Raw genomic sequence first — 15,365 nt, forward strand, 5'->3', positions numbered from 1 at the left:
TAATGGAGATCAAGAAACAGTTAAAACAACGTTTTTATCTATTCTTATAAATAAGTTTTATATAATATTTAAAACCTATAATAATAGGCTGTATATGTCAGGAAATTTCTTTTTTTTAATATTTTCTTAATTTTATTATAACAACCCTTCACATATTTAAAGATAAAATAGTAGTAGTTTAGTCTCAAAGAAGATGACAGTATGATAACACATTAAAACAAGCAAAGATTTTTTCAGAACCCTTTTATTCACAAAACAAACTACAAATTACAAACCCTTTTTTACTGACACACATAAGAAGTCTGTATGATAAAGTTATTATCATTTATGAATAATTCAAAGCTCCTGCTTGTCTTCTTTACCCTTGAGCTTGGGAGCTTGCTCATCATCCCCTGCAATGCTGACCAACCTTGGACCTTTGACCTTATCAGGTGACAACTTGTTCATTGTGAGAGTAAGCACTCCATTCTCCATCTTAGCCTTGACAGAATCCAAGTCCACATTGTCTGGCACCTTGAACTGCCTCCAGAATTTGCCATAGGATCTCTCCACTCTATGCCAGTGATCCCCTTCCTTCTCCTCTTCCCTCTTCCTTTCTCCACTCACTCTCAGCACTCTATTCCCTTCCACTTCTATCTTGATCTCATCTCTCTTCAACCCTGGCACATCTAGCATTATGACATGCCCTTCTGGTGTCTCCTTCCAATCCACTCTTGCATGTGATGATAGAGCTGTGAATGTTTCATCTTTGTCAACCCCAAATGGGATTTGCTCTAACACGCGAAATGGATCAGGGAAATGATTAGACCATAGATCAGCCAAGAGGGTATTTTGATGATTTGTGAATGGTAGCAGAGACCCTTTTGCTTTGGATGGAAAACCAGCAAAAACAAGCAAGATCAGTGGTACTAGTACTAAAAAGTGCCTCATTTTGTACGTTGGAATGTGTATGTGCGGATGTGCCTTCTGTTTTGGTACTCAGAAAAAGTATTGGAAAATTGAAAGCAATGAGACTATATGGGTTGGACTATGGCTATATCTGAATTGTTTTTCTTGAAGCTGATTGAATATACAAGTTACGAGGTTGTTGTATATATAAGGGAAGATAATGTGGTTCTTGAAAATTCGATGCCACATGCACTCTATATGGCAAAATAAAAGCGTTATAATCAATAGTGAAGTGTACGTACGTGTGTAGAGAGATGAAGAATGTTCTAGCTAGCTCAGGATTATGAATTATTATTTGGAGAGGAAAAGTGGGTTCTCGAAGTGAAAGTGGATACAAGAATGTCCCAACATGTTCCAGAGGGTTCTGGAGTAATTAACATCCCCTGGTTCATTGCCACCAAATTATAAATATTAATATTTTGGTTGGAATATAATATAACAACAATTCTTAAATTTTATTACTGAAATAAAAGATTCACTTCTCTATTTCATAATATAAAGTCTCTATATATACCATTGGAAATTAAACTTTTATAATGTTAACTTACATGTAAAATTAAATTACTTGTCGATAAAAGACTATTAACAGCCATATACCTAACACCATTCCAATCTGAAATCAAAATACTAAATGTTGTTTTATGTAATAAGAACATTAATCATCTAGAAAAAGCATTTGAAAACAACGAGAATAATATGAGGAGAATTGAAGTTGATGCCTGGTATCCGGGAAAATTAATTATTTTGGGGAAAAAGAATGTAAGGATAACATTAGATTAGACCTTACCCAAAGATAGTAAACAACAATCCCAAACAAAGATGACCAGTCTCTAATGGGAGCCTTTAGACTTTGGTTATTACTTCGTGCCCTTCCCATGTTGCTTCGTGCTCTTTATTTTTTCATCTGGAATGTTTATTCCGAAATATAAAAATACATTCCGGAATATATTCTTTTTTTATTTTTTTTATTTTACTTATGAAGGTTAAAAACATTCCAAAAATAGTGCTGGAAGCAACATCAGAGTGCAGAAAGCAAAAGCCTGAGGCTTTTATGAGTCAAATTGAACATAATCCAATCATGGAGGTCCAAGGAAAAGAATTTGGCCCAAAGATGAAAGATGAAGAGGGAAGTGGCAGTTCCAAAAAAACCCGAGACCTCTTCACAATCTCTTAAAACATGCATGATAGTAAGAAACATGCATGCTCTGAGTCACAAGACCTTGGTGTTATATATGTTTAGGTTGATTGACTATAAAGTTATTGTTACAAGATTAAGGAAAACTATTTTTCTTTGAGTCAATTTTTAGAGTTATATAGAATTAGACCTAATACTATGCCTTAATCTTTTTTTTTTGTTTTTCTAATACCTTAATCAAGCTTACAGCCAATATAAATTAAAATAATTTAAACAACGAAAGAAATGAAATGAGAAGGGGGGGGGGGGGGGTCACAAGACAAAGATGGGAATACAAGAAAGCATAACCATTAATTATTCATTTCACTTATTCAATGTTTGCATTGAGGTTTTATTTGGAGCAGAGTTAATGCAGATCAAAACAACAAAGTATGTGATTACACTCACTCAAGACCATAATCATAATCTAATCTAGTCTTGAGATATATCATTCAACCTACGGACTTAATAGTCCCATCAAATTTAAGTGCATGAACAAAAGAAAATAAGAAGGGATTAGTCTCAGTGAGAATCAAACGTCTTCCACCCTCACTATTATCATAGGTCCCAATATAGGAACAATTTTGGTAGTCTGAGCCATCGAAACAAAACACAAGCTTGTAAGAGCTGTATCCAAATCGAACGTTTTCTAGGATCTCAATGTGAAAAGTGCCACTATACGTTAGTAGGCCTGGATGAGCTTCAGGACCACCAGTACCCACACATGTCTTGTGGATTGAATTGTCCACAAACACCAACAATCTAGAGGAGTTTGGGGGATTTAATGGACTTGGTGGATCCGGAGATCCCTTCATAGGATCAGGAACCAACGATTCAACACAATTTGGCTTCTTTGCCATAAAAATAGCCAGTGGGGTACCTACAGATCAACATACAAAGGGCTTAACATATTAATAGAATAATTAATTAGTGAAAAAGTTATCTATATTTATTTTTTAGAAAAAATTCCTAAACTCTAGAGACCTCGAAATTAATTAGCAAGAAAAAACAATAACATTAATTAACTCTTTCAAATTGTCTTAAAAAGGTATTTTTCTTTACTTTTTAAAATACCCTTTATTGAAACTTAACATAAAAAATAACTATAAAAAATAAAACTCAATTTGTTAACAAGTATTTTTTAGATGGCATCATTAAATAGAATTAAAATTTACTTATGTTTGAGTCAATGAAACTTGTTTTGAGAAGACCAGAAGGATTAAGCAGATAAACTCTTAAAAAAAGCATAATTAAATGATAGATGAGCACCTTCATAGACGATAAAATTGCTTATTACAGATATGAGCAAATACATTGGCAGGCCATGGGTGTACTTGGGAAAATATTGCAAAATAGTATTTGGGCAAGTTGAGTTTCCAGTCTTGATGAGTTTGAGGCCACCACTGCCTAAATCAGGATGCCTTGCCGTAATGTAGTATGCATAAGATGCGAACAGCTGTTGGCCACCAGTGTCCCATATTACTCGACCACTGCCTATGGGAGGTTTACCATCTAGCAAACCAAAGAGAAGGACCCAGGAAACAGTAAATAGTACCAGCACAAACTTATTCATAGTTATTTTACTAGATAAAGTATTAATCTAGTACTACATATTTATATCAATATATAAGTAGATCAGTATTATTATTATTAAATGCAATTAAATATATACTAGTACACTATAGTAACTCTAGTCCTGTTGCATTTACTATTATCAATAAATGTTATTAAATAACATAGTTAAATATTTGTACTATATTTAATGAGTATAATAAATGCAATGTTGATACATTTATTAAATATTAGTACTGTTTCATGATAAATAATTATTATATAAGAAAAAAATTATTCTAAAATAATTATCATTTTAATTTTAAGGTAATATTAATTATTTTTAGTTATATTTCTTATAATATTAATAATATCAACTACAAAAATTAAAATAAATTAATAATCATAATATTAATTTTATAAAATTATTATTCTTTTTCATTTATTTATTATTTTTTCTTGATACGGGACAAAATTTTTGTCTCTCTTAATATTGGTTGTTTGATGCCAATGTGAATGGATCTTGGTCTTCACATTCAAATTGTTAAAGACTAAACCACTTAGCTGTGAAGATTAGTTGGTAACTAAATGATAAATTATTTTATTATTTTATAATCTGATATAAAATATGATTTTATTAATTTTGATAATTATTTTATTATTTTATGATCTGATATAAACTATGATTTTTTAATTATATTATTAAATTATATCTAAATATTATTAAAATTGTTTGTACTAATTTTATTAAAATTGAAGAACAATAATAATATAATCAAATCATTCATATTTTAATATATTTTAACTTAATTAATTAGGCTTACCTTTATGAGTTGCCTGTCACAAGGGTAGCAAAACTTGTTTTAATAATTACACAAAGTTATAAAGTAGAGAAATACTAGCACAACACCATTTTAATAGTGGGGAGGAATATTTTACTACTCGCGTAGAACACAACCTTAATCTCTTTTTTTTTTCATCCTAAAAACAAAGCAAATGACAACCATATACTTGTCAGTTTTTAGATGCTAAAAAGCTTATTAATGATCCCAAAAGGCAAATGAATATATGATGAATGAATGGGAAAAACATCTTGATAAGTTTGGAAGTGGAACAATAGTTCTAATGCTTAAGTACATGCTTTGCCTGGATCGTTGTATGGTTGTTCAAATAATGGGGAGGCAAGTAATTCTTTGGTCACAAATCACAACATTATATTCAATAAAAAAAAACACAACATTATAAAAATCTTTTCACAACTTGGATAGCTCATTGGCTCATTATCATAGAAAAAAATTAAGAGAGATGGAACTACTCAATACCTCAGGGGTTCCCCCATCCTCATGAATGGAGGCATAACTTCATCTATATTACACCTATCAAAGATTGTATTCCACTTGGTGATTGAAAGTTTCAGCATTGGCATCAACTGAATGTGTTCCTTAGCATCCCATAAATCATATAAGTATATATTTAATCAAATATGCACAATTATAATAGTTGATATAGTGCTCATTGGAGTCTGCTTTCATATGATGTTGAACAACTTAATTCCGACTCTGAGCAACTCATCATAATGCATGTACTGTGTTATCAATTTTCGTGTAATGGTGGGACTAGCTAGCTCGTTTTGCCAGAAATATCAGTTTCCAATTCTATATTGCAATTCTGTGTCAATACATTTAAAGAGTAATTAACCATTGGTCCCATTTCCTTGGAAAACAAAGATGGAGAAAACAATTAAATTGTTGGATAGGGTAACTATCATGCTGAGTTCATGAAGCAGTACAATTATTTATGAACGACAAACTACTTTTTTAAATGATGAAACAAAAGGTAGTATACACATAAGCTTCCCCAGGCATCAATTTGCCAAAGCTAAATTACTTTAGAAAAATCTATAGGGAAACATCTGATAATGGTTGTTTTTTCTTCTCATGCATTTTATATTTGATGAAAGAACCATATAGTTTAGCTTTGCACATAGGAAAAGCTTGCATCTATAATTGTTGTTCCTTGTAAAAGCATCAGGAAATATGATATAAAGATAGGAAAAGCTTGTCTTCGTTAACACAATTAGAGTGAGGTTCAACTCGTTTTAATTGATTCTAAATAACACAAAATAACAAATTAAAGCAAAATTGTGTGAATAAATAGAATCATGGCTAAAAGCAATAGAGACATGACAACTTCAGCAGTAAAAACCAAGCATTAATCAGGTTTGCCAAAAAATACTAGTACGTAAGTAAAACAAAATAAAATTGATGTCCTCCCATGGGATTCTCTTCCAAAGGCTTTGGGAAATTCAATATTTAGCTTCTCAATGATAAGAAATCCAGCAACAACCTTTTTCAACTGCTTTCGCTTTTACTAGAAATTTTTACTCTTTCGGGTGCAAACATGCATAGGATTGGTGAGGCTATTTTCCTTCCTCTTTCCCCTTCAACTTTAATTTTATGAACGTCATTTTCTAATGCGTCTAAACAAAAGAAAGAAATATTAGTTTTTGTGTGTCTACTCTTGTATACGTATGCTCTTGAACTTAAAAGAGTTTCTATCTCTTCCAACATTTACATGGTTGCAGCTTAGCCAAGCAATTATTACATCAATTTAATCCTTTCTGACCACTCTGCTAGACTGAATTATTGTCTATTCAACTTTTCACATTGATCTTTGACTCCACACCAATAGAAAATTTTCATCAATACAAAAGGTTATCGCAGTGATCAATTACCCCTTGCATCGGACTAGGGAAATCCAGCATTAAATTTGCTGGGACCACTTTGCCTATTAATTTTCAGATTTGTCTTGGTCACCAACCAAGGCAATGTGATGCTACCGTTCATGTTTCATCCACCTCAAATATACTCCATCAGATTTTTTTGGTTCAGAAAGGTCCAGCAACTTCACTGCTTTCAACATCCATCATTAATAGCATAGTCCTTCCACCTCAAGTTAATTAACCTACCTTCCAAGCATGAGAGATTCCTAACATTAATAACACTTTGTTTTGGACCCCATTCAAGGTTTTTACTATCTACACTCCTCTTATTTGCTAAATATACTAACTTTTTCTATTTTTTTTACATGTAAAATTACTTAGATAACTCTATTTTCCCCTTCACTGTTCTGCCATGTTAGTATATATTCATTGCATGCTACCAATGGAGGCATACTTTAATATAACATGGTAAAAAAAACACGGATTGAGGATTTGCACTAACATATAATTACTAGAAAACATTATGCTTGTTTCATACAAGCCAAACACGGAGTATTTGTCAAGTATCATACTTAAGAAAGTTCAAAAGACAAGGACATGAGAAACAAGGTAATAAAAAAGTAATAAATCCCTAGAGGCATCAGTACCTGATACAAGAGCTTCATGGACTGTCATGATCGTCATAGACAATGAAACTATAGACAACCCTTGAGTAAATTATAAGCCACAATCATCAATATGTAAGGAAAAATAATTGGCATCACCCAGAAGAAGTTAAAAATTGTATGCACCACAGGTCTAAAGTAAGAGGAAAAATAATTGACATCACCCAGAAGAAGTTAAAAATTGTATGCACCACGGGTCTAAACAGTCCCACAAGTGGTTACATTGCAAATATTTTTCTTCAGAACATTTTAGAAAGTAATGATCATCAGGAATAGAACTTAGGACTTCCAATGAAAAATAAATGCCCAACAAACTATAATTAAATAAAAAAATACCTATGAAGTGTTTGCACGTGTGACTATGCTAATGCCATATCAACTAAAATACCCTTCATAACATATTCTGGTGCTGTGTAACCATAGGGAAAACCAACATTAAATTCACCGGACCCTTTGCCTATTACTTTTCAAACTTGTCTTGGTCACCAAGGCTATGCAATGCCAACGCCATCGTTCATGTTTTATACACCACAAATGCACTTCATCACATTCTTGGTTAAGAAAGGTCCAACACCTTCACTGTTTCCATCATTCATTAGATGCATAGTCCTTCTTCCAAATTTAACTAACCAACCTTCCAAGCGTGTGAGCATCACCTTATCTTCTTCCTCGTCCCAAAACTGATCTCTTTCTTTGTGACATAATCATCAGCAATTCTTTTTTGGTAACAACAACTTCATTCACTAATGATGGCAGCAGATGACTCTACCAAGAGAAACTCAAATGTTCAGCTCCTTGAGGAACTAGAGGCCCTTAGTGAAACCCTTAACCAATCGCACACCTCAAACACAAATAGAAGAACAGCTTCATTAGCTATACCGAGAGCCTCACCTTCTTTTGTCTCATTTGCTGATGATGACAATGACACTGCTAAAGTTAACAACAAGCAAAGCAACAAAACCCGGTCTCGCCGCATGTCCTTGTCTCCATGGAGATCAAGGCCAAAGCCTGAAGATGCCAAGGCACCTCTCACTCAGCCAGATACGAAAAAGTTTGATGACACAGCAAATTCAGGTGACAAGAAAGGGATTTGGAACTGGAAGCCTATGAGGGCCCTTTCTCATATTGGAATGCATAAACTAAGCTGTTTGTTTTCTGTCGAAGTGGTCACTGCTCAAGGCCTTCCTTCATCCATGAATGGACTAAGGCTTTCTGTTTGTGTTAGAAAGAAAGAGACCAAAGATGGGAGTGTTCAGACAATGCCATCAAGGGTTGATCAAGGTGCTGCAGATTTTGAAGAGACCCTTTTCATAAGGTGCCATGTTTATTGCAACCATGGTAGCGGAAAGCAGCTTAAGTTTGAGCCAAGACCATTTTGGTTATGCCTTGTTGCAGTTGATGCCAAAGAACTTAGTTTTGGAAGAAACAGTGTGGACTTGAGCCAGTTGATTCAAGAATCCGTTGAGAAAAGCCAGCAAGGCTTGCGTGTGAGGCAGTGGGACACAAGCTTTGGCTTATCAGGGAAGGCAAAAGGTGGAGAACTGGTTCTGAAACTAGGCTTCCAAATCATGGAGAAAGAAGGAGGGGTTCAGATATACAACCAGGATGAGAATATGAAGTCCAAAAGGTTCAGAAATCTCACATCTGCATTTGCTCGCAAACAATCCAAGTCATCATTCAGCTTGCCTAGTCCAAGAATAACAAGCAGAAGTGATGCTTGGACTCCTTCACAGAGAAGGTTAGCAGAAGATCTTCAAGGTATAGATGATTTGAATCTTGAGGATCCACACCTAGTTCATGATGCCCCTCCCTCTATCCAGAAACTTGATGGTTGCAAAGAGAACGTGGAGGATTTTGATCTCCCAGACTTTGAGGTTGTTGATAAAGGGGTTGAGGTTCAAGAGAAGAAAGAATTATATGACGGAGAAGAATCTGAGAAATCCATAGAAGTGAAGTCAGCTACAAGTGAGGTCGTCAAGGAAATAATGCATGATCAGTTGCGCCTGACTAGATTAACAGAGCTTGATTCAATTGCCAAGCAGATAAAGGCTCTTGAGTCCATCATGGTAGAAGATAACAAGTTCACAAAAGGTGAGGAAGCTGAGTCACTAAGATTGGATTCTGATGAAGAAAACGTGACAAGGGAGTTTCTTCATATGCTTGAGGATCAAAAGGCCAGAGGTTTCAAACTAAACCAATCTGAAACCCCCCCATTACAAATTGCAGAGGCAGAATCTAAAGTGTATCTCCCAGATCTTGGCAAGGGCTTGGGGTGTGTGGTTCAAACAAAGGATGGAGGCTACTTGACATCTATGAATCCTTTAGATAATGCTGTGGCTAGAAATGAGACTCCAAAGCTAGCCATGCAGATGTCAAAGCCTTATGTGTTGGCATCAAATCAGTCCCCAAATGGGTTAGAGTTGTTTCAGAAATTGGCTGGCATTGGTCTTGATGAACTCAGCTGTCAAGTTTTCTCCATGATGCCCCTAGATGAACTGATAGGTAAAACTGCTGAACAGATTGCCTTTGAAGGCATTGCTTCTGCCATCATACAAGGAAGAAACAAAGAAGGAGCCAGTTCTAGTGCTGCACGTATAGTTTCTGCCCTCAAAGGAATGGCAAATGCAATGAGTTCAGGAAGACAAGAACGGATTTCAACAGGACTTTGGAATGTGGACGAAACCCCATTTACAGCAGAGAATATTCTGGCCTTCACAATGCAGAAGATTGAGTTCATGGCAGTGGAAGGGTTGAAAATCCAAGCTGACATGACAGAGGAAGAAGCTCCCTTTGATGTTTCTCCACTTAGCACTGAGGAAGGGAACAAAGAGAATGAACTATTAGCTTCTGCTGTTTCACTTGAGGATTGGATCAGAGACCAAAGCTACAGTGACACTGCTTCAAGTTCTGATGATGAGACATCAAACATCACACTTATATTTGTTGTCCAACTGAGGGATCCAATAAGGAGATTTGAAGCAGTTGGAGGTCCTATGATGGTGCTCATTCATGCAACAAGTGAAGAACACACAAAAGGGAGTGAATGTGATCACTACCAAGATAATGAGGAAGAGAAAGAGTTCAAGGTAACAAGCATGCATGTGGGAAGTTTGAAAGTGAGGAGTGTTACAAAGAATGCATGGGACAGTGAGAAGCAAAGGCTAACTGCAATGCAGTGGTTGATTGAATATGGGTTGGGAAAGGCAGGGAAGAAAGGCAAGCATGCATTGGTAAAAGGGCCAGATTTGTTGTGGAGCATTTCATCAAGAATCATGGCTGACATGTGGCTCAAAACCATGAGAAATCCAGATGTCAAACTTGTGAAGGAATAAGCATATCCACTGTGTTGTTATGTTAATTCACTTAATTGTGCTATACGTTTTAGTTTTAGCAAGTTTGTGATACTTAAAAATCTTGCATTCATGTCTAGTGTAGGGGCTCCATAAAAATTTTAATAGGATATTCAAGACTCAAGAGGGCTTGTTAGAGCTTGAGGTTTTTATGTATACAATAATTGCTAAAATATAGAAATAGTTTCTTATTTTATTTTTTAGTTTTTAATTGGTCCCTAATTTTTGTTAGACTTAAAATGATCCCCTTCTAGCTACTTTTTGTCTCTTCTCTTTTCACCATTGGTTACGTGAGAAAATGTTGTACTACATGGATCCTAAAGATTTTCACTAATTAACATATTATTATACAAAATAACTTTTATCTTTTAAAAGTATTTTTAGCTCGATAGATGCTTAAAGAATAACTTATATAAGGTATTATTGCTTCTCTTTTTTTTTAACCATGGGAGAAGATCTATAAGTCGTATTAGGTTGCTTAAACTTAAACACTAGTTATTTTTATAGACAATAATTGTTTGGGATTATTTTTTTTATCAGATCATTTAAATATTGTATGAATTGCTAAGATATCTATGATATAATATTATAAGAACCAATTAACACAACATAAATAACTCAAAATAAATTACTTTGTTTGATTAATAATTAATTGTTGTATTAAATATATTTAATTTAAAAATTTAACTAATAAAACACATTTTGTAAATTTTTTTTATCTTTCTACACGTATTTTTTTTCTTTTCTTCCATTTTTCAGTTTTACTTGCTTTTCCACAAAAAAATATCAATAAATTTTTTGGACGAAATTATATAATTAATATTTATTATAATTAAATATGTATCTTAATTATTACTTTTTCCGTCTCATAATACACAGATAATTGTTTTTAATAAAATAGATGAAAGAAAATATTAATTTTTAAAAATTAATCTTATTGTCATTAATTTGTTTTTATTTTTTTTTCTATTTATCATTTATATTATTAGGGATATAAATGAAAAATATTAAGTAATATTACACTAAGAAAATTTAAAATGATGATAAATATTTTGAAACTTATTTTTTCTTCTTGTCTGATCATTATTATGAGCCTCTTAAATAAAATAAGCAATAAATACGAATTGATGAATAAGTAATATAATTAACAATTTCATATAATTAATATGCATATAAATATTTTTTATTTATACACAACTATTTAATTAAGTTAATCTTAAAATATATATATATCTAATCATTAAATCAATAATTTTATGAAAATAAATAATTATTAATGTTTTCGTGTTTAGTTTGAAATAATAGATTCATTAATTTGACATGTCAATAAAATTAATAATCCTATCATGCATGAAATTAATAATTAAATAATAATTAAAAATATTTATATGCATTACAATTCAACATATTGATACCTTATTAATAAATATGTGTAAACTATAGAAATTAAGAGAGATCATTTTCAAATGAAATTATAGGAATTTTTATTTTAACATAATCATTGTTTATTTGACAAAAAAATATTAAGTTAATTTATTTTTAAGAATTTAACTATTAGATTAAATTTTAAAAAAAAAATTAATGATTAAATTGAATTATTTAAAATAATTTATGCACCAATTTAATAATTAAGCATTTCTAACGTTAACATGGTTCGAAAAACCAATATGTAAAATAAAATTTACAGTGACTTACTCTAGCAAAAGAAAATATTCAATAATTTGATTGAAAATCCATTTCACTGATGCAAAACCCTAATCCCTTTTTCTCTCTCAATGAGCACAGTACCGTAAGGTAACCACGAGAAGAGATGCCTCTCCAATAGCACTCGGAACCCCAAATCCAGTGCCAATTCTTCACCCTCCCCTCCTTTTCGCAGACGAAGGCGCATTCTATTCTAACGGTAAGCCCCAACATCTTTATCGTTATCCTTCAACTTTTGTTTCTCTCAATTCCAAACTTCTCAATCACCGATTCCAATGTTCTATTGCTTCTTAGTTCGTCTTAGCAGAGTCAGTTTTGCCTTTGTATCCCTAATTTGCTTGTATTGCAATTTGGCATGTCAAGCATTTTATTTTATTTACTTTTTGTATGTTAAGACTGACACATTAGTTTTAGCTTGTGTTGAGAATAATAGCATGAAGATTATCGACTTATCGTCACTTTTGAATGTCATTAGCTTCCTAAAGTTAGACACTTGCTGCTTGGTGCTTTATAGATTATTTGCCTTTTAATTCATTTTTGTAGTAACCCCTGTAATCCAGTGATATGATTGCATTTGTTCGTGTATATAAATAAATATATATCTTCTTAGAATGGCCTCTCATAAAATTAAGCTGTAAATAGCTTCTCTGTTCTTTTCAAGTTGGTATAAGAGTATGTTTATCCGTCTCTTCTGCGACGATCGCCATCAGCCATGCTAATTTTCTGGCCTTTTTTTTATACCCATGCATTTGTTCTTCAGTGTCAGACCTGTGCTAGAAAGGCTTGGATTAGTTATTACCCATCTTTTCCTTCTCCACAATCCAAGTCACAACACTCACTTGACCCAACATATCACACGACCAGTCGCTTGTTTTGAGTCACATTCTTCCGTTTGCACTCAGCTTTCCACTAAGTCAAAATTAGCATGTATTAAAATGAATACAGTGATCATTAGCTTTATGATTGTCCTATTTATAACTGTTTACATAGATCTACTTTTCTGTAAATAAGCTTATGATTGCTTGTGTACACAATTTCTTACAAAGTTTTAGCCCTCAATAATCAGTAATCAACACCTTTGATTCTCCTTTTCCTCTTTCTTCATAACTCTGTTAATTGCTTTATGTTTGCAATCCACTTTGTGAAAGGGTCAAACAAATCAATAATTTAAATTGATTTCCTTTGTTAGTTCACAAGATAGGAAGGCAAGACTAAAGATTCCACCACCTGATACAAGCTAGAAAACCGAGGTATGATTCTGAAATACTGAAAACTATTATCTTATGGTTGAGTTTTTTTATATTCATTCCACCACCTGTGTTACATCTAGAATGGTTTTTCTTTACAAAATGAAATGCCTGTGGATTGTTATTATAATTGACATTGGCTAACTGGTTTTTTCTGGTTGAGGTGGTGTTTGATTTCCAATACTTAATTTCTGTTTTCTGCAATTGTAATGTGTGCTGTGATATTTTATCTTCATGCAGTCTCTGTTTCAAGTTGATCTTGCTACTTTTCCTTCTCTTTTTTTTCGTTTCATAAAATTATTAATTGCACTATTTTGAATTTTCTATAAATAATTATGAATATAATTGTGAATTATATTTTTAAATTTTGCACCTGCACAATTTTTTTATCCAAACATGTTTTTTGAGAAATAATTTTTAATGTCTTTTATTGTAATTTTATGCTATTACCTCCAAACAACCTAAAATGACTTAATGGTAATGTAAACTTCTGCTTTACATAAATCTCTTGAAGAGTCACGTTGTTTTACGTAATTTTACCATCACTTTTTATAAACTTAAGGAAATGGGCATTGAATCCCTAGGCATTACAGGTTTGAAATGGCTGTGTCACTGTGGAGAAGTCGCACTGCTTCATCTGCACTGAACTTGTTCACCAATGCTCTTCGCCGTTTCTCTTCCGGTACATTAATTTCTCCTCTCATTCTCAGCAGCAATTAGAACATTTAAATTGAATTTCATAGTATTTTTGTAGCCGATGGAGAAAGATGGGAAAAATATTGGAAATAGTCTCAGTTGCTTTGGGGTTCCTATTTGTTATCAACAGCAAACAGGTCTTTAAGTTTAATTTCACAGCTTCACTCAGATTATTTGATTAATTTATATCCTAGTCTTGCAGTAATGAAGCTATATTCTTTTCAATAATGTTTAACGGTGGCTTACATAATCATTTATTTTATATAAACAGTCACAAGTTGGATTAATAGCCTTTTTAATGCTCTGAAGGATCCCAAACTATGTTGCTTTAGGCAGCGTTAAGTACATTTCTTAGAAGAGGAACCTAACAAATCATATGGGTTGTGTTTTAAAATAAAATAATAGAAAACATGGGGTGAGAAATTGCTACAGTTTATTGTATATGGGCTTAACGCTATCTTAGGCCTGCTAGATCTAAAATGGAAATTATGGCTTCTATGCTGCACTTGTTGCTTCTTCCTGTATTGTTTGGTTACATTTATTTGTTCTGCCTTTTCACAGAGGCAACAAACTCCAGTCCTCATAGTACACGAGAGAGTATGATGTATTCTGATATAAACTCGCGAATTGGGAGTTGCATGCCATTGTCTGCAATGCGCATTGGAACAATCATTCACAACATTGAGTTGAATCCAGGGCAAGGTGGCAAGCTCGTCCGAGCTGCTGGAACTAGTGCAAAGATCTTGAAAGAGCCCACATCAGCATACTGTTTAATCCAACTGCCCTCAGGTGTTAAAAAGTTGATTGATTCTCGATGTAGGGCCACTGTTGGTGTTGTGTCTAATCCAAGCCATGGGGATCGCAAGCTTAGGAAGGCTGGACACAGCCGATGGCTTGGTCGAAGGCCAGTTGTCCGAGGAGTGGCAATGAATCCAGTAGATCATCCTCATGGTGGAGGAGAGGGTAAGAGCAAGAGTGGTGGACGATTTGGGCGAGGATCTCTCACTCCTTGGGGCAAGCCAACTAAGAGTGGCTACAAGACTGGACCCCTGAAGCGCAGAAGGTAGTAGGATACAACATTCACTACGCACGGCTTGTCTCTGATGTTTCCTTATGAGATGCTTGTAAGTTGAAATAATTGTGGAAACTGTCATTCCTGTTTAGGAAATTCATGGAACTGATTATTCAGCCAATTTGCGGATTTTGAGTTCAAATTTTATTGTTGTGAAAGTAAAATGTTTTTGAAATGATCACATTTTCCTCTGAACTGGCCTTGCATTCAGCTTTTTCCTTCCTTATGTAAAAAAA

At 33.5% G+C, this 15,365-nt stretch overlaps 4 protein-coding genes across 5 annotated transcripts; 2 read left to right on the forward strand and 2 right to left on the reverse strand.

Moving 5' to 3' along the window:
- Nucleotides 1-205: 205 nt before the first annotated feature.
- Nucleotides 206-1,226, reverse strand: LOC114389566 (22.0 kDa class IV heat shock protein-like). The gene has a single exon (XM_028350265.1). The coding sequence runs from the start codon at nucleotides 928-930 to the stop codon at nucleotides 337-339; it is 594 nt and encodes a 197-aa protein (XP_028206066.1). The 5' UTR covers nucleotides 931-1,226; the 3' UTR covers nucleotides 206-336.
- Nucleotides 1,227-2,411: 1,185 nt separating this feature from the next.
- LOC114389564 (subtilisin inhibitor CLSI-II-like) lies at nucleotides 2,412-3,719 on the reverse strand. The gene is made up of 2 exons (XM_028350264.1): nucleotides 3,392-3,719; nucleotides 2,412-3,002 (listed from the first exon to the last, which is right to left on the reverse strand). The coding sequence occupies exons 1-2, from the start codon at nucleotides 3,693-3,695 to the stop codon at nucleotides 2,575-2,577; spliced, it is 732 nt and encodes a 243-aa protein (XP_028206065.1). The 5' UTR covers nucleotides 3,696-3,719; the 3' UTR covers nucleotides 2,412-2,574.
- A 3,778-nt stretch (nucleotides 3,720-7,497) lies between these two features.
- On the forward strand, nucleotides 7,498-10,620 carry LOC114389172 (protein PLASTID MOVEMENT IMPAIRED 1-like). Its single transcript, XM_028349789.1, has one exon. It carries the CDS (start codon nucleotides 7,807-7,809, stop codon nucleotides 10,390-10,392), a length of 2,586 nt encoding a protein of 861 aa, XP_028205590.1. The 5' UTR covers nucleotides 7,498-7,806; the 3' UTR covers nucleotides 10,393-10,620.
- Nucleotides 10,621-12,139: 1,519 nt separating this feature from the next.
- LOC114390730 (60S ribosomal protein L2, mitochondrial-like) lies at nucleotides 12,140-15,324 on the forward strand. Of its 2 annotated transcripts, none has more exons than XM_028351597.1 (4): nucleotides 12,140-12,313; nucleotides 13,304-13,364; nucleotides 13,946-14,043; nucleotides 14,619-15,324. In XM_028351597.1, the coding sequence occupies exons 3-4, from the start codon at nucleotides 13,962-13,964 to the stop codon at nucleotides 15,122-15,124; spliced, it is 588 nt and encodes a 195-aa protein (XP_028207398.1). In that variant the 5' UTR covers nucleotides 12,140-12,313; nucleotides 13,304-13,364; nucleotides 13,946-13,961; the 3' UTR covers nucleotides 15,125-15,324. The 2 variants fall into 2 exon arrangements, with proteins under 2 accessions (XP_028207398.1, XP_028207397.1); XM_028351596.1 differs by having other exon boundaries at nucleotides 12,141-12,313; nucleotides 13,955-14,043.
- Nucleotides 15,325-15,365: the final 41 nt, after the last annotated feature.

The sequence above is a fragment of the Glycine soja genome, chromosome 16, assembly GCF_004193775.1.
Source record: "Glycine soja cultivar W05 chromosome 16, ASM419377v2, whole genome shotgun sequence".
Lineage (NCBI taxonomy): Eukaryota > Viridiplantae > Streptophyta > Magnoliopsida > Fabales > Fabaceae > Glycine > Glycine soja.

Coding starts and splice junctions, on each gene's coding strand:
- LOC114390730 (XM_028351597.1), top strand. CDS start 13,962: ATGGCTGTGTCACTGTGGAGAAGTCGCACTGCTTCATCTGCACTGAAC. Junction 14,044..14,618: donor TCTTCGCCGTTTCTCTTCCG/GTACATTAATTT, acceptor GCCTTTTCACAG/AGGCAACAAACTCCAGTCCT.
- LOC114389566 (XM_028350265.1), bottom strand. CDS start 930: ATGAGGCACTTTTTAGTACTAGTACCACTGATCTTGCTTGTTTTTGCT.
- LOC114389564 (XM_028350264.1), bottom strand. CDS start 3,695: ATGAATAAGTTTGTGCTGGTACTATTTACTGTTTCCTGGGTCCTTCTC. Junction 3,003..3,391: donor CAATTTTATCGTCTATGAAG/GTGCTCATCTAT, acceptor GTTGATCTGTAG/GTACCCCACTGGCTATTTTT.
- LOC114389172 (XM_028349789.1), top strand. CDS start 7,807: ATGATGGCAGCAGATGACTCTACCAAGAGAAACTCAAATGTTCAGCTC.